The 26,849-nt window shown below is 43.3% G+C and overlaps 1 protein-coding gene across 1 annotated transcript; it reads right to left on the reverse strand.

The window, feature by feature from the left end:
- Positions 1 to 240: 240 nt before the first annotated feature.
- Positions 241 to 20,917, reverse strand: ATG14 (autophagy related 14). Its single transcript, XM_065404072.1, has 10 exons — positions 20,718 to 20,917; positions 11,166 to 11,228; positions 10,981 to 11,023; positions 10,487 to 10,568; positions 6,156 to 6,393; positions 3,978 to 4,207; positions 3,389 to 3,506; positions 2,294 to 2,384; positions 2,103 to 2,188; positions 241 to 905 (listed from the first exon to the last, which is right to left on the reverse strand). The coding sequence occupies exons 1-10, from the start codon at positions 20,915 to 20,917 to the stop codon at positions 596 to 598; spliced, it is 1,461 nt and encodes a 486-aa protein (XP_065260144.1). The 3' UTR covers positions 241 to 595.
- Positions 20,918 to 26,849: the final 5,932 nt, after the last annotated feature.

Below are 26,849 nucleotides of genomic sequence, written 5' to 3' on the forward strand. Positions count from 1 at the left end.
CCCAATTTTAAAAAAAGCAATCAGCTTCCTACGTCACCATCCATGCTGCTTTCTATTCAAAATATGGCAACAAAGATGAAAAACCACGTTAAAAATGTTCATATCCTGAATGAGCAAAAAAGGATTTTGAAATGTACAGTTGTGCTGTAGGTTTTCTATGCGTTATGTGACACAGATCTAAACACACACAAACAAAACCCTGGTGGGAGTTTAACCAAATGTGAATCGTGTGTGTTTGCACCACTGTCCCGTCTGAATTTTTAGCAGCTTTCTCCCCATCCTTGCCCCTGATCCAAGTATTCCAAATCTACTTTAGGAAGTAAAAATCGGGTCCTTTTTCTTCACTATTCAACAATGTAGACAGAATTCAGAGGCAAGCAAGTGCCCTTATGGAATAAGTCAGAAGTGTAGATCCAGCTAATTTACAAAATGTCACCATCACCGTCATCTTGGGTAAATAAAAAGGTTCTTCCGGTTTACAAAATTAAAGTCTGACCGTTTGCGCTCCAGGCCCTACTTAACTCCGCGTGTGAGGGTTACTACAGCATTGCTGGGGGAGATTCCTTCCGCGAGGCCTGGGACCCCGCCTAGGCGCTCAGTAGCGGTGTCCAGTGTACGCCTTGAGCCAGGACGTCACAGAGGCCGCAGCAGAAGAGATCATTCCGCCTGCGCTGCTGCTGGCGTTCGGCTGGGAGGCCTGCGTGCTCTGGCTCTGTGACAGCTCTGCCGGCTGAGAGGGGATATCGCAGAATCTAGGGCTTGGCAGGTTCTCCCAGTCTGTCCCTAGGTCGGTCTCTTCATCGCTGACGTGCTCGTCTCCGCTCTCATCCGTTTCACCAGCAGCACCGGGATCCACAAACTCCATGGAGTCTTCGAGATCAGCACTTATTTCAAATGGCCCAGACCTGTGAATGCATCGACACAATCCCATCAGCCCCCACAGTGGAAAACAGCAGCGGAACTACATCTTGGGTACATTGGGAAGCAGATCACGGCCAAGTAAGAGTGTAAATCAGCTATATTACATGGTTACCATGTCTCTTTATTAGTTGGCTGAGAGAAATACTCAGTGATGACAGTGTATGCTGAGGAAATGGTACATGATATTTAAGTTTTGGTCTACAGAGCAATGAAGAGGGAGGAATTGATAACAGTGCTCTGCTTTGGACTCTGAAACATTAAAAAACCTGCAGAGTAATTATTCACCAACAGCCACGATGGTGGAAGTCTCTGACTGCTACAGAACAGCCGGTTTTAATTTTTAAAGCTAGCTCAGTATAAAATTAAATATACTGGGCTGTGTCCAATATGAAATTACCCACTGTAGATCTCCACCTTGTACAAAAACTAGGACAAACTCATAGGTGGAACTCAGGAGCCCGTATTTAGAAATGTATTTGCTCAGCCTGATTGTACTGTTCCGTGTGGCCACGCAAGAAGCATGGGTTTATTTTCTGCCCCCGTCTTGACCTGAGAAGACCAGGAATGGCCCTCTAACTCCTATCTCCTGCCTGGTGTGCACAGGGCATCCAACAGCACAGGTACCCTTAACCCTGGAATTTCCCAATTTTCAAGTCTTCGCAACCTTAATATTCTTTTAATGTAGTTTCTTTTAAACATAATTTCCTGGATTTTTTAAAAAACAAACAAACAAAAAATAATACAAATTCCATCATCGTTTGGCAGCACGTTGACTCCCTTGTGGCTCATCAGCGAGGTTATACCTCTCAATCTTCTTTCTGATAAGCTAAACAGATCCATCTCTTTATGTCTCTCATTGTAAGGCATTTTCTAAAGCCTTCAGATAATTTTTTTTGCTCTTTTCTGCCCTCTCTCCAATTCTACAACATCTTTTTAAAAACGTGGACAGAGTTTTATGACATACAGGTCCCCAACGCTCTCCTGCCTCCTTTCCACACGGGAACCGTCTTGATTGCCACATAGGAACCCCTCTGGTTTGCTCGGTCAGCACCTTCCACAGCTGCAGAGAAGGAGCAGGATCAGCCCCTTCTAGTGATACTAACCATGATAAGTCAAACCTTTCGAATTTAAAAAGAAATTCTACATTATGGAGACAAGACACAAATGTTCCATCTATTTACCTGCCCAAGTTTTCAGTGTCTGGACTGACCAGGTACATAAGGTTCCTGAGCGTATGTAGTGGATGCAATAAATCTAAATTTACATGCTAGAAAAAGGGAGAGAGAGGAAAAAAAACTAGTTACTGGAGGATCCTTATAACTCCAGTTATTTTAAAATATATTCAAAGAATCTAAATATGTATTCACCCGACCTGAGAAAAACAAAGATAAAGGATATTGGCATTCAGCTTCTTCACTGCCCGAGTAAACTTCCGCCTGCTGAGGTTCTCGCTACAGAACTCGCTGTTAAAAAAAGAACACACACACAAACTGAAAAGCTGTTCATATTGTTTTGAGTCAGGAACTTGATCTTTATTTCATAGCACTCTGCCTTGGCTTATCACCATATGCTTACAGATAAACACCCCCACGTTAAACATTTGTTTAAATCAATCATAGCACCAGTGTCTAGAGCATTTGTGAGAACACATATCCTCACCTTGCAAGCTCACTATTTTTTACCAGACAACACCCATTTGGGGCCAGATTCTGCCCACCTTATTCCCGTGAATACTGCCACTGGCTTCAATAGGGGTAAGTTAGGAGAACAGAAAGGCCCATTTCTCTTAGCAGCCTAAACCTCTAGCTTTAAATACTGAAAACGTCTCTGTAGCTTTTGGTTCAGACCTCTGCAGGGTTGACTGAGCCCCCACCGGCCTAGGTAGATAAACTGAACTCCATACAGTCTGCTGGATATGGAGCTCATCTGCTCTGCACAGACATTAAAGACTCAATGGCACTTTTGAAAAAATGTGGAGTTTGCGTAGTGCTTCCCATTGGTTTGGCTCCCCACCCCAGAGATGGCTGCATTGTAGTGGGGCAGTGCGTATTATCCAGCTCCATGCTGCAGCCCTTTCTCAGCATGACTAGTACTGAGTCACATGACTAAGTTGTTGAATTGGGCCATAGAACTGAAGCTCTGTGGGTTCCTTTAGGATGAGAAGTGCTACATTAATCCTATGTCATATTTCATTCCTAAATTGAAGTCACTGAATGCTTGTAGTGAAAAGCTGCAAATCCGACCTATCCCGAAAACTCTGGGCTCTCAAAAACCTTAACTGGGCTCCAAGCTCCTATTACCCTCCCACAGACAAGTAAGTTGCACAAAAATGTAAACGTAAAGCCATTACAAACCAGCCAGCCCAGGTAACAGTTTCCTGTAGGATATACTCACAGAACAAGAGTGAACTAAAGTCAGGTCAAAAGTAGTCAGGGATTCAGCTTCTTAAAAATGTGGAACTACTTGCCTGTTACACAACTTCTTGGGAAGATTTACATCAAGTATATGAGACAAAATGTTAACGAGTTGAGTTGCATAGCACAATGCAGCACTGATGGTATAGGCAGGATTATTATGCTCCATATCTAAAAGAAATAAAGAAAGCATTCCAATATGGCTTTAATCATATCCAGGTTGATCTGTTAATGAAACAGACCCAAGACAGTGTCATTTATGGGTATTCAGAACCTTGGGAATCCAACTCTCGGTCACAACAAGGCTGCCAGGAGTTGGTAGAAAACAGTAATTCTTGGAATAATTGTTACAATTGCTCTACAGCATGTAAACCACGTTAACAACAACTGACATTGTTTTTCTTCTATTATGTATCTCACTAGTGTCTCCCCACCAGAAGAGAATTACAAAGATTTGATCCCTTTATGAGCAATCCTTCATCTCTTTAGGACTAAGGTGAAATGGCTCATTTGCAGCTACAAATCTGCACAAAACAATCTGGGGAGGTCTCAGTCCTGAAGTGCCTTCTGCTGGCTGCACAACTTCAAGTTCTACAGACTGAGCCAGATCACTGAGAAAGTCAATAAGACTTTGCTTCTTACCTGGTCCTTGTGTAGTTTTTTTCTCTTCCACCCAATTGTAATAAGCGGAATAGTCTCCATTATTAGGAAGACTTATCCAAGGCCCTGCAATGCTGATGCTGGTGTCCCCATTGTGGTCATCACACACCCATCTCCCAGAGAGATACGTAGTTCTCCTGGCTTCTGCAAGCTTGCTCACAGTGCTAGAGGTCATGGCATTGTCACACTCAGAAGAAACATCTGCAGGGTCTCTGAAAAAACACATTGTTACACAGGGTTTTTAGAGCCCTTTAATACAGGCAATGGGTTTGGCAGCCATTTAGCCACATATCAAAGACAGCAAAATTCCTGAAACAATAACTTGCAAAAATCTCTGCTGCCAGGATAACTTTTCTTTGCATATTCTGATCAAAGATCCCAGTTTTTTGTTTATTCAAATCTTCCAGTATGTTTTATTTGATCGGTCAATAAAGTTTCCTTTTACACAGTTTCAACTTTCCTTATTTTGTTCAACAGATCTACTGCAACAAACACAGTCAAACTCTTTGGGTGAATATGGGAACTTGTAGCGGCCAGCTTTGCAAAGGCTGTACTGGCCATTCCGCAGCCCAGCCCATGACTCCAGTTCAGCATGTCACTTAAGTACATGCCGGACTAATTACATGAGTCCTCTCATTGATGGAACTATTCATGTCCTTTGGGCACATGCTTAAATACCTTGCTGAGTTGGGGCCTATGTGATGACTTCCTACTAAGGGGTGAAGGGTTCATAACTGGACAACTATTGAAATATACAATACGTTGTTTTGAAAAAGAAAAGTTTAGAATGTAATGTTAGAAAATAGTGTTAAAATTAAGTGTACAATCCACTTACTATTTATGTCCCTGTGATGCATGGCTAGAAAGGGTTAAACATCCTGCAAAATAAATAACCCTCAAAAGACATGTGGGGAGATAATGTTTGTGGTTTTGTGTATTTACATATGTATGAGTAGGGTGGACAATGTAATCAACAGTTCCTGTCTATGCTGTATTCTGATAATCAGAGGTCAAAAGAACATCCTATCGTGTAAATGAATTGTAAACATGGGATATCTCAGTATTCATCTCTCTTTGACATGTACTGTGAATGGTGGAGGAATAAGCAAATGGCCTTATGTTAATTCGTCTAGCTAAATACCGGTGATGGACCTCCTTCAAAGTCAATTAATTTTTGTTCCCTGAGGAATTCCAACTTGTCAAAAGACATGAAATTGTATAAAAGATCCTGGGGTCCTGATTCTGTAATCTCAGATCTGCTTAGACTTCATCAGGGGAAGTTTGAGTCGCAAGACTGAGGTCCCAGTTATGCTGGTACGCCCTGAATATGAGATTTGGAAATTGGACTATAACCTATAAACTATTTCTGAACAGGGCCGGCTCTAGGCACCAGCGTCCCAAGCATGTGCTTGGGGCGGCACTTTTCAAGGGGCAGCACTCCGCCCCTCTCCCCCCCCCCCTTTTTTTTGTTTGTTTCTGTGGCCACACTCTGGCTTTGTTTTTTGCTTGGGGCGGCAAAAAAACCTGGAGCCTGCCCTGTTTCTGAAAGAACTCTTTGCAACTACAAAGCTCACCATCTCTGCTATGAATCTGCACCCCCAATGGATTGAACTCATGTCTGTAGGTATATTGATCTTTTAGCCATACTCACTCTCTCTCTCGTTTTTTAATAAATTTTAGTTTAGTTAATAAGAATTGACTGTAAGCGTGTATTTGGGTAAGATGTGGAATATTCAATAACCTGGGAGGTAATGTGTCTGGATCCTTTGGGATTGGTAGAACCTTTTCTTTTATATGATGAAATAAAATTTACAGAATTTTTCATCATATTTGAAGTGGGTACGTGGATGGGGGCCTGAGGCTGGATCACTTTAAGGGAACTGTGTTGTTTGGACTAAGAAAGGTAATAAAGAAGTTGTTTTGTGCTGGTTTGGTGAATATTGGAATATCCACCAGCTTTATGGGGACTGTCTGCCCCGTTCTTTGCAGTTCACCCCAATTGAATGACCACAGCTGGCTCCCCACTAGGACCCTGGTCACAGTCCCCAATATGCCAGTTTGTTTTATTAGGACCACAAGATACAGACCAATACTTAGAAAGGAAATCTATCAACTTGTGTTCAGTTTTCTATCCTAAATTTTTTTTTCTGTATTCCATACCTCATGCCAGTCTTCACTTCCTCAATGGGAAAAATGACAGACGTTAGCTCCAGTATGTGTGACCGTCGAAGATTTGCCAAGTGTTCATGTTGGCTTCTCAAATCGTAATTTTTTTTCTCCACCAGGTCTCCGAGCTTGCGGTTATGTCTCTGGATCTTCTCTTTCTTCTCCTGATGCCTCTGAGCCCTGCGGTAAAGCTTCTGGTTCTCATCTTTAATCCTGAGAAGCCCCTCTGAGTCTATGAGAATAACAGCAGGCGTTATCCTTGGAAAATGAATGATGTAATGTAGCTCATATGGAAGGTGAGTCATAGAGTTTAAGGCCAGAAGGGACCATCCAATTATCTTGTCTGATCTCCTGTATATCACAGGCCACCAACACCACCCAGCACCAGTACACTAACCCAACAACCGAAATTACACCAAAATATTATCGCCCACAGGAGACTGAACTATTATTTGTCACAGGCAGAGAATAGGAGGTGCACCAATGCCTGAGGCCAGGAATTGATTAAGTGAGATACACCCAGATAATCCCAGCAAGTGTCCCATGCTCCATGCTGCAGAGGAAGGAGAAAAATTCCTAAAGTCACTGGCAATCTCAGCTGGGGGGAAAATTCCTTCCTGGGCCCATATATGATGATCAGTTAGACGCTGGGCATGTGAGCAGGAGCCAGCCCGCCAAGCACGTGAGAGAGAGAATGCTCGGTGTTACCTTAGAGCACTGGTCTACACCATCCAGTGTCCTATCTCCGATGCTTCAGAGACCAAACCCCCCCAGAATACACAGGGGCAAGGGGATCCCTTCCTGATATCTATAGAAAACCAGATATATGACAGCTTATTTTTCAAATTCTTTAACAGTTCCCCCCTGCTAAGTGGTACAACCTATCAGTGGTACAACTTTTCCGAATGTCTATAAAGAACAGATTGAAATTGACTCTGAGCTTCTTCTATACCTTCTGTCCAAGTATTTTCTGGACTTTGAGCAGGAATGTCACGCTCTCCCAATTTAACTAACGAGCTGGTGTAAACATTTCTACTTATGTAGATTAAATGTAGAAATTAGCACGACGCTGGCCAAAATGGTGCACACTGCTGCATGCAAAATGAGTGCGGATCACATCTTTGTTTACAGTTTGTGCCATCCACCTTTGCATTGGTACCTATTCTTTGGCTTGTCACAGTGTGTATGCTCGCTCAGGATATGTGGATCCCAACACAACAAGCCTTTTATTACTGCAAAGGATAGCACTGAACACCACCGTATACTGTCAAACTAGAACATGCTAGCATCCTCAATTACTATAGCTGCCTGTATTCAGCGTGTGAATCAGACACACCACGCCTCAGAAACTTGACTTCATGAACGCCTGTTAACAAAATCATTCACTGCAGAAAAGAGCTTTCACAAACATATGGTGATGGCGACTTAGTGATGATTATCACAATCTTTAAAGAAGAGAACAGGAGTACTTGTGGCACCTTAAAGACTAACAAATTTATTAGAGCATAAGCTTTCGTGGGCTTATGCTCTAATAAATTTGTTAGTCTCTAAGGTGCCACAAGTACTCCTGTTCTTTTTGCAGATACAGACTAACACGGCTGCTACTCTGAAACCTTTAAAGAAAAGGCTTCTCAGACATGTTTAAATTAGCTTACTAAAGGAAAAGCCTTTAATATTTAAAACAATAGACTTAAATGACAATGAATTTCACTGTCTATGGTCTCATTAGCAATAACATCAGCCAGGTTTTCTTTATACTGAAGCATAGTATTCAATTTTTAGTAATTTAAATAATTTTGGAGACATTTCTTAGTTTCTTGGGGAATGCTATCCTGGCGCAGGATAGTTATTTGGTCAGGACTGAGTCCTGACATCATTTTATTATAATTTATGTTGCTTGTGAAGCACAGAAGATTCTGGAGTGATAATACCGTGGGAAGAAGAACAGATTCCCTATGGTGTTTATTACTAAAATTAGCTGCCTTGTATTATTTAAAAAACTCTGTGTGTTAGAAAGATCATCACAAAAATATCTGAACAGACCATTCAAACTGCTGACCTATAGAAAAATTAGAGCACAAAACAAGCAATGAGTCCAATCCTTGGAAACTATGGAATTAATCTTCACTTGGCCATCCAGTCTAGAGTGCTTTCAGCTTTACAAAATGGTGAAAAATGGACTTTTGACTGAATTGTGGGAAAACTGACTTTTTGCTCCACCAGTGCAGAAAATCTTTATTCACCACCAATTAGACAGTTTCCTTCAAACATTCTCATGCCATCAACACAACCTCTAATAACAATTTAGATCAGATCTCTCAAACACACCTTTTAAATAATAATAAAAACAGATTGAGAAAAAATTCCACGTTTACATATGTGCACTGCATTTTGAGAGCTACTTTCTTGTTACAAATTCAGCCTTTGTCTTGCATTAGAGTCAACAGTAAGACGTGAAAGAGAGAAGGAGGGGGATGTACCAATGTTTTTTTAGCTATTCCAACATTGAAAAAATATAAACGTTCAAAAGTTGTTAAAATGACCAGCTATAATGACTTAAGGGGAGTATCTGACTGAGCTTGATAAGTTTATGGAGAAGATGGTGTGATGAGATTGCCCACAATGGCACATGGCCTAGCCACAACTGCTATTAGCAAATATGGCCAAAGATGGGACACTAGATGGGGAGGGCTCTGAGTTATTACAGAGAATTCTTTCCCATATGTCTGACTGGTGGGTTTCATCCACATGCTCAGGGTCTAACTGATTGCCATATTTGGAGTCAGGAAGGAATTTTCCCCCTGGTCAGATTGGCAGAGACCCAGGGAGGGGGGATCGCCTTCCTCTGCAGCTTGGGGCCTGGGTCACTTGCTGCTTTGATAAATGATGAATTCTATGTAACTTGAAGACTTTAAATCAAGATCTGAGGAGTACAGTAACTCAGCCAGAGGTTATGGGCCTATTCCAGGAGTGAGTAGGTTAGGTTGTGTGCTCTGCGATGTGCAGGTCAGGCTAGATGATCCCGACTGTCCCTTCTGGCCTTAAAGTCTATGAGTCTGTCTGTCACCTCCCGAGCCAGGTTTATACAAACATTAAAAAGTGTCCCCCAAATTATGTCAGACAAGCATGACGTCCCATGTTTGCACTGCTTGTCCAATGTAAACACAGCCACACTAGTAACTGTCCCATAGAATGTGTGTCAGGTATTTGAGCCTCCTATGACACTTGCCATCCTGACCTCCCCTCATGGGCAGATGGTCCCCGCAGATATTTTAAAAGCTTAGGGCCTGATTTTCGGAGGGGCTGATCACCCCAGTCTATCACAGTCAACGGGAGAGACAGATGCTCAGCATCTCTGAAAATTAATGTTCATTTCTGAAAACTTGAAGAATTTCATGTTCCAAGGTCAAAAGTACTTCAAATTCCGTAAGAGGCCGTGAGGACTCTCTTCCATCTGGGAGGGATTTCAAGATGGGCATAGATTTCATTAATAGCCCTCTGAATGAGATCCTCTGGGATCTGCTTGCAAGAATAGGTGTCAAGTTACTAATTTAGGGGTGACTATGCAAATGAGGTTATGTTAGTACAGCAGTGACTATGCTAATACATTTTTTTAAATCTGAGCACGATCTGTGAGCTAGACATTTAGAGAAGCCAGGAGCAGACTAAAACTGACTGAGCATTCATAAATGTAAACAGTGTTTCACGCGGTCTCCTGAAACCTGACACACTGCAAATCTCCCATCTGCATCAAATCATTAAAATGAAAGATACAGAAGGCTAAAGTGCAGCTTTTACTCTGGCAAAATCCCCTTTGACTCCAGTGAGAGGTGTACCACCCAAGTAAGGACTACAGGATTTGGCTACAAATCAGGCACCTGATGTGGGCTAATGTTCACTGATAACTACACGAAATTTAGAGCAGCTCACGAGCTGTTTGATACTCTTTATCATAGTGGCAATGGTCAGGAGTACCAAGCTCGGGAAGCAGCCATTCTTGGAAATACAGCTGAAAGATGGAATAGGTTGCTAAACATTTACTCCATTCAAGCTGTCCCAGAAGGATTTTAACATCCACCTAGTTGCATAATACATATCTACTTTAATTAAAACCCAAACATAAAAGTGATTAACAAAGATCACCCCACTTCCAATAGACCTTCCTGTATTGATCTCCCAAATAAGATCACAGATCAGGTTTAAGAGGGGAGGGTTTGGCAAGTCACTTTTTTCTTTTAAGCTAAAACTCAATATTACATTGGTTGATGTTCTCTCTTCAAAACAATACAGGTATTACAATTGGCAGATACACAGACACTACTTACTTCTTGTCATTTCATCATTCTCTTTGCAAATGGTTTGTTTCAGCTGCTCAATCCTCATCTTGCAAGACATTATTTTCCATCTCTGAAAAAGAACATGTAGTGATTGCATGACAAAAACTAAATTGAATCCATCACCTTGATATTAACAACACCAACAGCTATAACTCAGAAGTACTGGGATATTTTTAACAAAGTCAGATCCCAAGAATTTCAAATAGTCTCATCTCTGTACAGAAGAATGCCGTAAGCAAACAGAACCTTCCTACAGTAAAGTCAGGCAAAATCAAACGGTTACTGACTAAATACATAACCAGAAATGATGAATACTGGTAGGTTTGAAAATTCTGTGCGTCCAAAATCAATTTCAGTTTTGTTAGGATCACGCTTTTTAGGCAGGCAGTACAACACCATCTCCAAGTTAAAATGAAACAATAATCTGAAAGATCTAGGAATACAAAGAGTTAGAAAACTACTGTAGACTTCAAATAACTCACCAGCTGATCAGTTATCCTTTTCCCTTCCATAGCCTTTAAAACACTATGGGAAAAAGATCATAATTGAAGATTAGCTGACAATCATGATTACATGTGGCAAATACAAGAGGTTGGAGAGAATGTTTTATCTAAAATTGTTGTAATCAACCAATGACAACACTACCAAAAACTAAACTATAACTTACTGGTTTTGGAATTCACTCTGTTTGTTTTTAAGATGCTTTAACCTCTCTTTCTTGTCTAAAAACCTGTAAGAGAATAGATTAATTTGTTTACTGATGTTATGAACAAAGTATTTTATACAATGAGATAATGCAAGGTATCTGAAACATTAATAAGAGTCCTGAAGTTTAAGAGCACCTAAATCCCAATTGTTTGTCTTAATCTCAGGAAGTTATGGCTAAATTCATATGAAACCTTACAGAATTCTAAGAGTAGGTCTCCTCTGCAACCATGAGGTGCAACCGCAGCTCATGCAGACATACCTGAGCTAGCTTTAATCTAGCTAGCCGGGGTACTGCAGCTGTGAAGCTGCAGCAGCATGTGCTTCAGCATGGGTTGTACTAGCTCGCCTGGAACTCTAGGTAATTACTCGCAGGGCTAGAGCCCACATTATTACCCAGGTTTCCGGGCAGGCTCTTACAACCCGCTCTGAAGCATGTGCTGCTGTCGCTTCACTGCTTCAGTATGCCAGCTAGCTAGGTTAAAGCGAGCTTGGGTAGGTCAACACACCCAGTGATTGCAGTGTAGACATATCCTAGGACACTGTAATAGGAACAGAACCCATACACTGCAGAAACATCTGCTAGTTTGCCATCAAGCCCTGTCAGCATTATCCTTAATGACAACTATTCTCAAAGGTTTATTACTCAGCAATAAGTTTTGTTTAAAAAAAAAAAAAAAAAAACACCTCATAGAAATTTCAAAAACTCTCCAGTCATTTAGGATATAAATGGAACTCAAAAAGTCTTTCTGAAATTTTGAACTTAAAAAGAACACCGTTTCATAGGCCTTGACTGAATTAGTTAAGCAAGTCTATTCTGATATTAAAAGGCTATATATGAAAAGCAAATTTTCATACCTTATGCCTACAACCATGAAGACACAGAACCGAGAGTTAATAGGGGAGTAGCAAGAGCAATAACTAGGGGAGTTACTAAAAAAAAAAAAAAGGGGGGGGGGTTAATCTCTAGTTTTCTGTTCGTGTGCAGATACTGGACTTATTCCCAGGTATCTGATTTGGCATTGTACCCATCCTGCCCAACACCTCCACTGGGCACCATACGCTAGCATTCCAATCTGAAGATAATTCCATAGAGGATCAGAAGTTTTCTATGTGGCCTGGGCCACCTCTCCTCCCACTTGTGATGGTATTACATTCCTCTGGCAGCTTCAGCAAACACATACATGGAAAAGTAATATTACTAAGCTCTTGGTGTAGATTAGCTGTCTTTAAAGCAAGCTTATCGCTTACTTAGGCCTCTTCTCCTTCTCTCACCCCGTCCTTTCTCCTCTGAACACCGTATCCAGCCTCCTCCTGCTATACTACCTGATTGCCTCATTCCATTCTACCTTAAATATTCTTCTCCTGCTGGTGGTTGGCACCTTCATTCTTACTGATGTGTCCAGATCTGAGGGAGGTTCCTGTTTCCGTTCCTATTTCCTCTCCTGCTCCTCCACAGCCCTATCCCCAATCAGAAGACTTAGATGCCACCCTCTCACAGCCAGCTGGCTCGAGAGGCCTTCTTCCTCGCCTTTACACTGAAGAATCTGGACACCTGCAGAGGCTTCTTGGAATAAAGGGAGGAGCCAGCACCATGCATCCAGCCAGCTTTCTATGGCCCACAGACCACAGTTTGGGAGCCATGGATTTATAGTAGAAAAGCAACTTTTTACTAGTTTGAGAGGGGAAAAAATTATGTATCAGAGGGGTAGCCGTGTTAGTCTGGATCTGTAAAAAGCGACAAAGTGTCCTGTGGCACCTTATAGACTAACAGAAGTATCGGAGCATAATCTTTCGTGGGTGAAATTCACCCATGAAAGCTTGTGCTCCAAAACTTCTGTTAGTTTATAAGGTGCCACAGGACACTTTGTCGCTTTTTTAAAAAAAATTATGGTTACTGTTTCCAACATTGTAATCAGGTTTCCAAGCTAGTGCCAGACCTCACCTACACTTCACAAAGCTGCCCTGGTCTAAACGTAGGCTAAGCACTCAAAGGATCAAGGACCAAGGGCAAGTTAATCCTTGACAGGTTAGAAAGTTGGGGTGTTTCTTTGCCTGACTACGTGGATTTGATTTGAGACAAAGGAACCGTGTAAGGCTTGCTTTAAAATGCTGAGGGTTGAGAGCTCACAGATATAGTGTAACTGTGGGTTTAGATAGAGTTTATTCAGCATTCCTACTGACTCACACAGTAAAATGGCAGCAGAAATATTTTTAGTCAAACAAATATGTGTTATTCTCTAAGAAAAATACGGGAGGTGCTACGGAAGCTAGGCAGATCATGAGTTTGAGGAATGTGGTATTACTGGCATTCAACCTGCACAACTCAGCACATTCATCCTTTCTGAACATTCCCAATCTACTAGAGATCATAAAAAATTACACAAGGTGCATTGGACTAGATTTATTTTTACCCTGGAGAAATATACAGGCCTACTGTAACTCTGACTTTTGGCTATAACCAAATGTAACTTGCCCAAGGACATGCTGCCCAGCAATCATGCATAGAGGGCTTATGGCAATTCTGTATTTTTATAACTAGATTAACAGGTGATGGAAAAAGGAAAAGAGTGCTGGAAATCTGACAAAACTAATTGCCCTAATCATGTATTTCACTTTAGGGAAAATGAAGACAAATTGTTATGTATTTGGAACCAACTTCAGAGGGGAACTAACAATAGGAGGGGAATGAAGAAAATGTAAGGCAGCAAAAATCGTAGACTACCACACCCACTCCATCAGTAATGTCAAGGAGCTCACACAGATTTATTTAGCAGGTTTCTTCAAAACACAAAGTGCCATCCCTTTAATATGCTCCTAATTTTAATGTATATAAAGAAAATCAGTTATATACACACACACACACAACATTTTAGTTTAGAAGGAAACAAGTGTAACTTTGAATGAACAGTTATAGATATTCCTATTACATGTAACTGAGAAGATGTAGAATATCTAAAGTTGTACATTAAATCTGTAAGCAAAGGAAGGTTTTTCTAGCTTCAAGTACCAACAGACAGGTCTCTCTAAGTATACGATCCTCTGAATTATTTCTCTAGTGTCAGCAATCATTAGAAAGAAACAACTGGAAAAGAGCACTTATTAATTGGTAAGTGCTCAACAGCGATGACAAAAGTGGGAATTGATAGGGATAGCTGTCACTGTATCCATTTGTTATAATAAAAACCGACACATTTTATAATTAGTGTGTACATTTGATTGTATCCCTCTTCGTATGTCACTTTTCTTCAGGGCAAAGAAGATATTTTTGTATGTATTTTATGGCGCCTAGCACAATAGAACTCTGACCCGGATTGGCACCCACAGATATTACAGGCCCTGATCCTGTATGCACACACATATATGCTTAACTTTGTGTGCACAAGTAGTCCCACTGAAATATGCAAAGTTAAGCATGTGCAGGTTTACAGGATTGGGGCTCTAAGTATTAAATAAATAATTAATAGACTCTTTTTACTTAATAATGACTAAATTCCTTAATTATACCACTAACTTCTGATGTGGACAAAATGTAATTCTTTACTTCTACTTCAACTACTGGGAAATGTACTCTCCTCTTGTTGCATGCATCCTGGAAGAAGACTATACCTACCTACCAAGTCCATATTTAATGTGAGAAGAGGAAAAAGCTTTTTTGTCCCAGTCAAAAAATGTAATGCAAATTTTCATTACGTTTCAGTTTTTGTATTTTCGACCAGAGCCTGTAAGTTTCCAGTAAATAGCAAATGAATACCTGCAGAATTACTGTCATAAGAGAATGTTTTTTTAAAACAAATAAACATACATTGCCCTTATTGTTTCCAAGTCAGGTAATGATAAATTATTTGACAAGCTGGCAAACAAGCATTCTAGGCTGCCAAATAGATGGTGTAAAAGGATAAAAGGTCTCTTTTGCCAGAAAGCAATGATCATTTAGTTTCCAAAACAACAGTCAGTTGGTTGACCTGTCTACTTATTAAAGGAACTGTATTTTGAATACAAGTACAGTATAAATATTGACTGCCAGATCAGAATGGAAGAATGGCCCATCTACTTGAGTTTCCTCCTTCTAACCATGGAACACATTACTTCCAAACATGCACTGTATCTGACCATAAATAAGGCTGCGAGTTTGTCACGGATTCTGAGACTTTCCAGGACCTCTGTGACTTCTGCAGCGGCTGGTGTGACTGATCCAGGGGCTGCCTGAGGAGCTTGGGCAGTTCCTGGGCCAGCCTCACCGGCCACTGCTGGGGCAGTCTCGGGCCACCGTCCCCACCCAAACAACAGCAGGAGTTTGGGTACGTGTGGGAGGGGGCTCAGGGCAAGGGGCTTGGGAGGGAGTGAGGGCTTTGGGCGGCGCTTATCTTGGGAGGCTCCCCGGAAGCAGTGACATGTCCCTCCCTCTCAGCTCCTAGCTCCGTGCACCGCAGGAGTACTTGTATATAGTATAAGTCATGGACAGGTCAGAGGCCGTGAATTTTTGTTTACTGCCTGTGACCTGTCCATGTCTTTTACTAAAAATACCCATGACTAAAATGTGGCCTTAACCATAAACCATGACTTACAGAAAGTGTACTTGCTTAAGACACCCAAGTTAATTCTTGGCTTTGGCATTTGTCATCTGTAAACAGCATTGCAAAGCTATCTGATTGACAGGTCTGGTTAACTCCCAGAAAAATTAATCAAGCATGCTCAAATGTAAAGGTGTTGGCATGGATTTCAAACATGCCAAGATGCCCTATGTGAATAATGGAAAGGAGGATGTTGGTGTTTATATTACTGGAGGACTTCCGGACACATCAGTCTTAATTATGATTGCACTTTAGTAATTAACCTAAATAGAGTTTCAGTCTCACACTCAAAATTAGGTATGACAGTTCCCATCAAGGATGAGCATTATCTTCCAGTGTGAGCTACCATTATATGTAATTTTTGCCAGACATATGAGCAACTTCAATCTTATTATAGTTTAATAATTAGTGTATAATATTCTCCAGCACAAAGCAGTCTAAAATGATATGAAGCTCAGTGCTGGAATATGAAAAGTGACTAATAGCTCATAATGCTAAATACTCTAGAATATAGGAAAACTAATAATAAAAATTCCACAGTCTGGAATGAATAGCGATACATTTATTTTTAAATTCTACCCCTCCAGCCCTTCCCGCCCCCAAAAAATCCCTACTAATGTGTTTAATCAATACGAACAGTGGGCCCAATCCTACTCCAGTTGAAAAGAATAGGAAAAGTGTCACCAACTTCATGTAAAGCAGGTCTGGAGCTTGTATGAGGTACACTTCTCCTCTCTCTTTCATTACCTGGGTAATCCTGAAGTTGAATTACCCAGGTCATGCATAGGACTGATAGGATCAAGGCAAGGGCCATCTGGGTGTCTTGTATGGCACTGAACAAATTGCTGGCGCTACACTAATCTAGGCACTACTTCAATATAGATGATAAATTAATAATTAATAATAATAAAGGCTACGGTGACCAGATAGCAAGTGTGAAAAATCAGGACAGGAGGTGGTGGGCAACAGGCACCTATAGAAGAAAAAGCTCCAAGTACTGGGACTGTCATGATAAAATTGGGACATCTGGTTATCCTAAAAAAGGGACACGAATTGAAATCTAGTCAATTAAAAAAAAGTTAAAAGTACTTCCAGTGACTGCACTGCTCTGGAGTATCTCTGCCAATTTATGTGATCACATTTTTTAAAATCCTTCTCATCCCACCCCATTGCTGTGTGAAAGACTCACACAAACAGCAAAAACTGAATAAAAAGAGGAAACAATGAAAGAAACAATCCACAAAATGCTCTCAATTGCAGAAACTAAAATAAAGACTGCTTTTCTAGAATATTTCAGTTAGTCACCTTAGGTGTTACTTGTAACAATAGTAGGTACAAATTTTCAGACAGAAAAGTGTGATTTTTTGCAGTTGATGGTGTCCCACTAATCTTACAATAAAAAAGAATGACAAGAATTATTAAGTTACATTCATACCATTCAGTCTCCTGCTACAGAGGTGAATTCACATTAATGCTATGTAATGGATTAAGAAGAAGCTGTTGTATGGTGGCCCTATGGCTACACAAATCCTGGATTGTGAGCTCAGTGTTTGTGTAAATAGACTGGATTTATCTAAAGGACAGCTGCCACTCAGAACCTTGTGCACAGCAGTGAAGCTCGAGAGTCATGCTGGTGCCTGGTAAAGCTACAAGCAGCCATAGACCCTGGGGGTATTCAGCAGGGAAGGCGGCCCCCAAAATGGAGGCTGCTAGACTCATAGACTTTAAGGTCAGAAGGGACCAATATGGTCATCTAGTCTGACCTCCCGCATGATGCAGGCCACAAAAGCTGACCCACCCACAACAGAATCTTCCAGCCTGCGACCCCTGCCCTATGCTGCGGAGGAAGGCGAAAAACCTCCAGGGCCTCTGCCAGTCTACCCTGGAGGAAAATTCCTTCCCGACCCCAAATATGGCGATCAGCAGAACCCCGAGCATACAGGCAAGATTCTACAGCCGGACCCTCATTTTACCCGCGATGGCACGTTAATGCCTAATTGACTAAAATCACGTTATCCCTTCAAACCATTCCCTCCATAAACTTATCAAGCCTAATCTTGAAGCCAGAAAGGTCTTTCGCCCCCACCGTTTCCCTCGGAAGGCTGTTCCAAAATTTCACCCCTCTGACGGTTAGAAACCTTCTTCTAATTTCAAGCCTAAACTTCCCCACGGCCAGTTTATATCCATTCGTTCTCGTGTCCACATTACTACTGAGCTGAAATAATTCCTCTCCCTCCTTGGTATTAATCCCTTTGATATATTTAAAGAGAGCAATCATATCCCCCCTCAGCCTTCTTTTGGTTAGGCTAAACAAACCGAGCTCCTCGAGTCTCCTTTCATAGGAAAGGTTTTCCATTCCTCGGATCATCCTAGTGGCCCTTCTCTGTACCCGTTCCAATTTGAGTTCATCCTTTTTAAACATAGGAGACCAGAACTGCACACAGTACTCCAAATGAGGTCTCACCAGCGCCTTGTATAACGGAGGAGTAGAGTAGAGTAGTGGAGATCTTTCCACAGATGCAACTAGAAGGCAGTGAGAGAGGAGAGGAGACAAGACAAAACTCTCTCTCACTTCCAGCAGTTGGAAGGACATAGCTCAAATTTATAAGACTCTGTCTGGCCAAAGATGAATGAGGAAGATGGAACTTCCAAGTAAGGTCCAGAGAAAGCATTAGGGCAGAAATCTCAGCACCCATCATATCAAATGGGAATGGAAAGGACAGCTGGGCTTTTCATCAGAGCATTGGCTCTAGAACATCCAAAAGCCCCCCCCCCCCCTTTGTTTCTCATAGCCACTTTCAAAGAGACTGGTATCCGATAAACCTCTGAAGCCTTCGCAATTATGGAAGGACAGCCGTCACTCTATAGTAAAGGCTGCAGCTGAATTTCCTGGTCTTGGTCGAACCCTTGATGCTAGAAAAAGGATAGAAGCCCCCAAATGCCCATTTAAGTTCCAGACTCACAAAATGAGATTATCACAGAAGCTGTGGGTAACCCCTACACAGCCTTAAACAAATGTTAGTTTCCATCTATTTTGGGAAAGCTAAAATATAGTCAGTTTGTAGTTCTATGACACTAATAAGAGCAGAGATCAGACTAAAGCCCCCGTCCTTCAAGATGGTTAACACGGGGCTCCCTGTAACCCATGCCCCACAGAATTCATTACGACTAAATGGCATACGAGTTCCATTATGTGGATCAGTTTGCAGACCAGGTCATAAGTGGACTTTCTACATTTAAGTTATATTGGAGAAAGGGTCACTTTTAGCTACATGAAAGGTCCAGCATATGATTATGCGCTAGTACAAATCTGGGTGAGTCAATATCTACAGAAAATTTTTTACATTTAAAAAGTCAGTAAAACATCCTGAGTGAAGTGGCAAGTAGTGACATGAATGTGATTTTAAGATCAGTCGGCTAAGAAGAGATGCTAATTTCCTTGACCAGTCTTACACTAAATGTACTTGGTATCCTTCAGCCAAAAGTAAAGACCCAAGCATACAAACCTGTTCCCCACCTTCCCAAAACAGTTCAAGAAATCACACACAGCAGCTGCTAATGAAGCCTCAGCTAAAAGGACTATAAATATGGTAAGTGCATAAAAGCCAAAAATTGGGACAATTCTTCAGACAGACAGTGCTGTGCAGACTATTTATCGGGAATCTCAGATGGTCATCTTGTAGCAGGTAGGATGCCTCAATAGTTGAAAATATATTATGGAAGTGCATAGTTAAACCAGAACATTGTTTGCAGCCTTAATACTTATTCAAATAACCTTGCCATCCAGCCAGCTCTTTGCAGGAAGGAACTATTGGGTCTGAATTTTTTTTTAAGTGAACAGTACAATATTTGGACAATTTTAAAACATGTAAGATAAGAACAGTTTCTATGGAAAGGGATAAATATAAGGCTCACACAAAACAAGGTGTCTGATTTTACCAGTTTACCGTAGAATTTTGAAACTCCACACATATGTGCATTTCAAATAGGCTACAATACTTTTGTTTCCACCTCTGAATATTTTTAAATATATTTCCATTTGTCTTAGTTTCGTAGTGGTATGTCATGGCATTTGTTATCAGATGCATTTGTTGACAAATGTTTCACAATCTCCGCAGCGGGCGGAAGGAGGGAACGCAAGACCCCGGACACAGCCCCATCTCTCTGCAATCCCTCCCTCTCTAACCCCCCCCCCCCAATCTCCTGACTGGGGGAAGGAAGTTCAAGATCCCAGCTGGCGTGGAAGCTGAAGAGCCCCCAGACCCCCCCCAACCTTCCCAGCTGGGGGAGGAGCAACTCAACGTCCTCCAACCCTATCTCCCGACCCGTGGGGAGCTCAGACCCCCACCCCCCATTGTCCCTGGCCGGGAGGGGGCAGCTCAACGCCCCCCCCCGCCCATCTCCCCAGCCTGGGGAGAGCTCAGGACCCTCCCCCCATCTCCCCGGCCTGGAGAGGACAGCTCAGGACCCCCCCCCCCATCTCCCCGGCCTGGGGAGAGCTCAGGACCCCCCCCCCATCTCTCCGGCCTGGAGGAGGCAGCTCAGGACCCCCCCCTCCCATCTCTCCGTTCCGGGGAGAACTCAGGACCCCCCTCCCTATCTCCCCGGCCGGGACGGGGGAAACTCAGGACCCCCGGCCCGGGGAGAGCTCAGGCCCCCCCTGTTCCCCCCATCTCCCCGGTCGGAAGGGGAGAGCTCAGAACCCCCGCCACGGGGGGAGCTCAGGCCCCCATCTCCCCGGTCGGGAGGGAGGGAACTCAGGAACCCCCCCCATCTCCCCGGCCGGGAGGGGGGAAACTCAGGACCCCCGCCCCGGGGGGAGCTCAGGCCCCCCCTGTTCCCCCCATCTCCCCGGCCGGGAGGGGGGAACTCAGGACCCCCGCCCCGGCGGGAGCTCAGCCCCCGCATCTCCCCGCCGGGCCGCGCGGCGCCGCCGCTACCTCTCGGAGTCGCGCCCGTCGAAGAAGACGAAGTCCCCGCCGCGGACGCACTTGGCGCAGGTGAGGCGGCGGCGGGTGGTGTTACACAGCGGGCACCGCTCCACCGCCACGTACAGCCCCTCGGCGTCCTCCTCGCCCAGCGCCCCGGCCCCGGGCCCCCGCCAGCCCGGCTGCGGCCAGCAACCGCCGGGAGACGCCATGACGGGCCCGCCGCGCCGCCGCTCACGTGGGACTTTGTTTTCAACCGCGGGCATGCTGGGAAAAGGGGGCGGGGCCGAGGGGAGGGGACAAGCAGTGGGGGAGGGGTAGTGAGAGTAGGGCAGGTAAGTGGGGGGGAGGAGCGAGTAGGGCAAGCGGGGGGGGGGGGGAGGAATCAGGCAGGCAGAGGGAAGGGTGAGTGGGGCAAGCGGGGGGGGGGGGGAAGGGAGCGGGGGGGGGGGGAAGGGGGCGTGGGGCAGGCAGGGGGGAGGGATGAGTGGGGCAAGCAGATGGGGAGTGAGTAGGGCAGACAGGAAGGTGGGGGGGGAGGAGTGAGTGGGGCAAGCAGGGAGTGGGGAAGGAATCAAGCAGACAGAGGGAATGGTAAGTGGAGAGGGGGGAGAGGAAGGGGAAGTGGGCAAGCAGGCAGGCAGGCAGTGGGGGGAGGGGAGGTGGGGACTGCCAGGGATGAGGGGCAAGCTTGAGGGCAGAGGTCCTGTGGGGCAGGAGTGTTGGAGCAGAGGGCCCCATAGAGGAAGGAAGGGAGGGGGGATGGAGAGAGGGGGCTGCGGGGCACATGGGTTAGGACTCAGGCTTGGCCTTGACTAGGGGCAGTTTAGGCAACAACATGCATAAACCAAGCCAGATCCCTCAGTGGAGACAAAGCCCCATGCCGCATGGGCACCTCTGCTGATCTTAGGACCACACACTTTCCCCCTCAATGCCCCAGCTCCCGCCAGCCTCTGATTATACAAAGAATCTGTTTCCATCAGCAACAGAACAGTTTAGCCATGCTGGTTGTGGGAGACTTGCTTGAAAACATGAACACCCACAGCTGTGCCAGTGGTAGACAGAGAACCCAATGTGTTTTTTTGAAATGTCATGGCGGCTGAACGGTGGGACTTACTGAAAGGCAGTGGGGTTAGCAATACTGGTGTAAGATATCTGTATCCACACCAACTGGAGAATGCCCTCCCTTCCTCCATGAAAACAGAAGCCCTGTATTTACTGTTCTGCAAGTTATGTAGCCACCCATCCCTTCCCATAACAGACTTCTCCTTTTATACCCAGGAGTTTAGTATATGACACTGTAGCTTAAGTCAGTGTAGGAGAGAGTCCCTTAAATAAACTTTTACAGTTTTCACACTCCATTCTCTTTGAATTGGAGCAGCAAAGTCACCCTCGCTGCATTACATACACCCACCTCCTTATTAAAAATAAGATGACCAGTTACAAAGGTTGGGGGTGCGGAAACGAAGAGGACTACTCTGTCGGCCCTAAGCCTCTAAAAACAGCATGACTAGGAGTGTAAACTGCCCCTTTAATAAAGGTAGAACACACAGGAGTGCTGCTTACAAGTTGGTCTTTGTTTCTTAGCCCCGTTCACAACATAGCTCAGCCTTACAAAAAGTTATTTCCCTGGCCCCTGACAGATCAATACCACCACCCCACCTCATTCACTACTACTGCAGCATCCCCTTTTTATTTTAAAAATATAGTGTAAATAAACCTCACTATCTTTCCTAACTTTCTGATCAGCCAGCTGCTTGTCAAAAGAGCTCCTTCAGCGATAGCCTTTTCTGGCCCCTGGGATCCCCCCAGGAAGGCCTGCATTTGCTGGAAAATAAGTGACAGAGTGAGTTTGTGCATTCTGGATAGCCCCAGAAAAGCAGAGCCATCTTTGGTTTTGTTGATATGGTTTCTGTCCCTGCTCTATGTACTTGATGCAGACAGTTTAGCATCAAGAGTGCCAGCCATTGGATTGAAATCTAACTCTTGCATGTACACCTAGGTTAACTATTTGGCACTTTTGTCTTCTATTCCAGTTAGGGTGACCAGACAACAAGTGTGAAAAATCGGGACAGGAGGTGGTGGTGGAAATAGGAGCCTATATAAGACAAAGCCCCAAATATCAGCACTGTCCCTATAAAATCAGGACATCTGGTCATTCTAATTCCAGTTTCCTACTTTATATAGTTCTTTTGCAACTACTGCAGGGTTACAAGTCTTTGGTGCAAGATACCCACTGGAAATTGGCAAAGGTATTTTCCCCCTGGGTCAAAGCCTCTAAAACGGGTGACCCTATTACGACATTTTGCAGTGTAATGATAGTCTAACAGTGGTCAGCATGAATCTCTTATAGCCAACAGTTCTTTTGTTTCAAGCTGTTTGAAATAGGTACTACTTTTCTGGTAACACAGTTGACTGTACATAGTAAAGTCTTGATGGGGTGTACTTGTATTGATATAATAAAAAAAATTGCCCAAATTAGTCAATCATGAATTATGGACCAGCTCATCTAAAATCCCATGACAAGCAGTTAATTTTTTTTTTTTTTTAAATAAATGGAACCACCTGTGTCCACTAACTGGACTTTCCCTCATCTAGTTCAAGCAGATTTGCACCAGCATTGGATCAGGAATCTCATTTAGTTTCAGTGGTTCTCCATTCTGCTTCTCGAGTTGATTGCAGAGTTCACACTAATATTTTATCTTCAGCATCATTCACACCTGGCCAAAATAGGACACCATGAGCTCTGTTGTATACACTTCTCAATGCAGAGCATGTCTGGGCACTAGGCTTATTTCTGACCTAGTACTGTATGGTATCATGACAGCATCCAGAACCCCCCATGCACCAATTTCATCTCTACAATCCCTGTATGTTTTGAGGTACCAGGGCTTCTCCCTTCCAAGCCAGCCATTCCATCTAGAATCACTCTAAAGTTCTCTAACTCAATCTTTCAAGGTAAGTGACTCAGTACTACCCAAACACAAGTGACCTTTCCAAAACAATGTCTAACAGACTCCTCTTCCTGCCATTTTGTTGCACTATTTATAGGCATTCTTGAAAGCATTTCCTTGCTCAGGTTACAGGACATGAGTCAGGGCTACAAAAAGTTTTACCATTTCACATGACACTGCACGACCTATCGTGTGTCCCCCCCCCCCATAGCTACTGTCATAATCAGCATGCAAATAGTGATCCATAGTAGTAATCTCAGTCAAAATCCATATACATTTCCTCTTCCACAAAACATTAAGACTAAGAACGAAACCCAAAAAAGAAAATATAAACTGCTCTGAATTAAAGATCATTCCCAAGACAGAACTTAAATAAAATTCAGTGTACAAGGCATTGGGAGGGAAAAATAAAGCCAGTTGAATTGCTACAAATCCCTACCAGAACCTGGACACTAGTATACTGCTTCATAAAAACAAAATAGGTAGAACCAAGACAAACTTACTAAACTTTTTAAAGACAAAAGCTGGACAATATCAAGAATTAAAGAAAACAACATACCAATTAGGCCTAATTCTCATTTATGAGGTACCTTGTCTACACCTTAACGTTTTGCTGCCTTAAATATACTGCCATAGTTAAAGCAGTGAACACACCATCATGTAGATAGTTATACAGATATGAAAGCGTTGCTGGTATAAACTGTTGGAATAAAACTTTAAATATAGACCAGGACTCAAACTCAGAATGCTTCTCCCAATGCAAACTAATTTGTAACTACTTTAAAGCTACCAGAACTTCACAAACTGGCTTTAGTGTAACCAAGAATCAGGCCTATAGTTTTAAAGATTATTATTAGAGAGCCAGGAAATTGTAAGCTAAGGTTAAACTGGAGAACATTTAAAGTATGGAAATTCACAATTCAAATATTGCTCCTAGAATAGAGATTTGTCACAAGGGAATGGAAGAAAGATTTCATCAAGTTATCAAGAATGAGATGATTTTTCCATTAGCGATGAAAAACAACAACTAACTATGCATGACTCTGGGAGATAGGAAAGGCTTCAGAAATAGCATTGGACTACATCGCAACTTGACAATCCAAAATAGACAAGTTGAAATGGAAGATAAAACTCCCAGACATGATTGTTAAGTCTTATCATGGGCAGAGGCTTGATATACTGCATCTGCTGTCTGACACAAGGGGTGGAGGGAGAGAGACAGAGGGAAGGGTAGGGAAAGTTTCTTGGCAATGGGTTATGCTTTTCTTCATTTCACAAGAAGGCACTCAACAGTGACCCCTAGTGGCTCAGTAGTGTGAAAGCTAATACCAGCACAGCTTTATTCTCTTTGCAACTAGAGATGGTGGGGTTTATCCTAGTTGCAGTTAAATAAAAGAAACAGATAAAAACTCCAGTCTCTGAAACCCTATCCTGAGGAGAGCATTGCTATATTGCATTTACCTCTGACATATAGACAAGGAGCTGACTTTTGCACTTTGATAATGCTGCTTCACCATTCCTCATGAATGAATGTTGCCAGTTTGTATGGGGACAAGACTTGTAAATTTGCATGAAACAAAAAGTAGTAATATTTAAAAAAAAACAGTGACAGAAGAGGAAAGAAGGGGCATAAAATAGATTACCTACTTGGGAAGTTATTGAATCATGAGCAAAAAGTAGTTCGACTGTGTGTGAAATGTCAATCTTGCAGAGATTGGGCCTTACTTCAGTCACTCATTACATTTAAAAGCCGTGTTGCAGGCAGGGCCGGCTCTAGGATTTTTGCCGCCCAAAGCAAAAACAATTTTGGCCGCCCCCCCGCCTCGTTTTTTAATTACCCCACCCCCGACCCCGCCTCAACTCCGCCCCTTCCCCAAATCCCCAGCCCTGCCTCCTCCCCCCAGGCTCTCAAGCCTGTTTCGCGCGCCGCGGCCGCTCGGGATCTCCCCCTCCCTCCCAGGTTTGAGAGCCTGGGAGGGAGGGGGAGACTCCGAGTGGCCGCGGCGCGCGAGCGGCAGCGGAGGTGAGCTAGGGCGGCCGGGGCACATTTTTAGGGGCGGCATTCTGGCGCCAGCCATGCCGCCCCTAAAAATGTGCCGCCCCAAGCACCAGCTTGTTTTGCTGGTGCCTAGAGCCGGCCCTGGTTGCAGGCTTTTTGGCCATGTTGCCAGGACGGACAAAAACAACTCAGCAGACTGTGCTTTTAGATTCTCTATTGACACACAAAGGAGTGCACCCCCTGACCCTACTTGGTACCACTGTAGGCCCACCCCACAGATTTGTGGATTTGCAGGATTAAACCAGATCTGGGAGCTTCACTACACAATACCAGTGCAATGCCATCAAATGTGGTCACACTGCCTGGTGCAGTGATCTTGAGCGGACGATGCGTGTTTGATGTTGAAGTTATCGAATGTCTCAAGGATGGTGGTGGGATCTCAGCTCTGGCTAAGCCTCGACTAGTTCTCTAGCTACTTTAAAATAAATAAATAAATCATAATAAAGTTTGTATTTTTTCTATGATTTAAAGTAAGATGGTAAAGTCAGTATATTAAAGTAGCTTTCTAAACTAAGTTGAGAAGTTTTGTTGGTTCAGACCTGATTGTACTTACATACCCTGCACTTCGAGAGAGCTGTGATAATGCAAATGGAAACATCGGATTTTAGGTTTCAGAGTAGCAGCCGTGTTAGTCTGTATCCGCAAAAGAACAGGGAGTACTTGTGGCACCTTAGAGACTAACAAATTTATTTGAGCATAAGCTTCATGCATCCGATGAAGTGGGCTGTAGCCCACGAAAGCTTATGCTCAAATAAATTTGTTAGTCTCTAAGGTGCCACAAGTACTCCTGTTCTTTTTATCAGATTTTAGGTTACCCTTTACTTGTCCAAACCCAACTCCAGATAGTTTGTAGAACCTGTGTCCACTATGGCTGGTGATTTTAAGATAATAGGTAGCTTGTCAGTTTTCAGCTGACACTCACGCTAGCTCTCATTGACAACTTTACCCTGACCCAGTGCCACCAAGGGTCTTCACTTATTGTCAATGAGGGGAGTGTCAACAGCACCATATGGCATAATTCACCTGATCTTGTATCATTCTCTGAGCCAGAGAATGATACAAAGATCATTTGTGAACTCATGTGTCTGGATGTTTGACAGTAAAAAGGCTCGCATTAAATTTTGTAAGATA

This window comes from Emys orbicularis, chromosome 4 (assembly GCF_028017835.1).
Source record: "Emys orbicularis isolate rEmyOrb1 chromosome 4, rEmyOrb1.hap1, whole genome shotgun sequence".
NCBI classification, from domain to species: Eukaryota; Metazoa; Chordata; order Testudines; family Emydidae; genus Emys; species Emys orbicularis.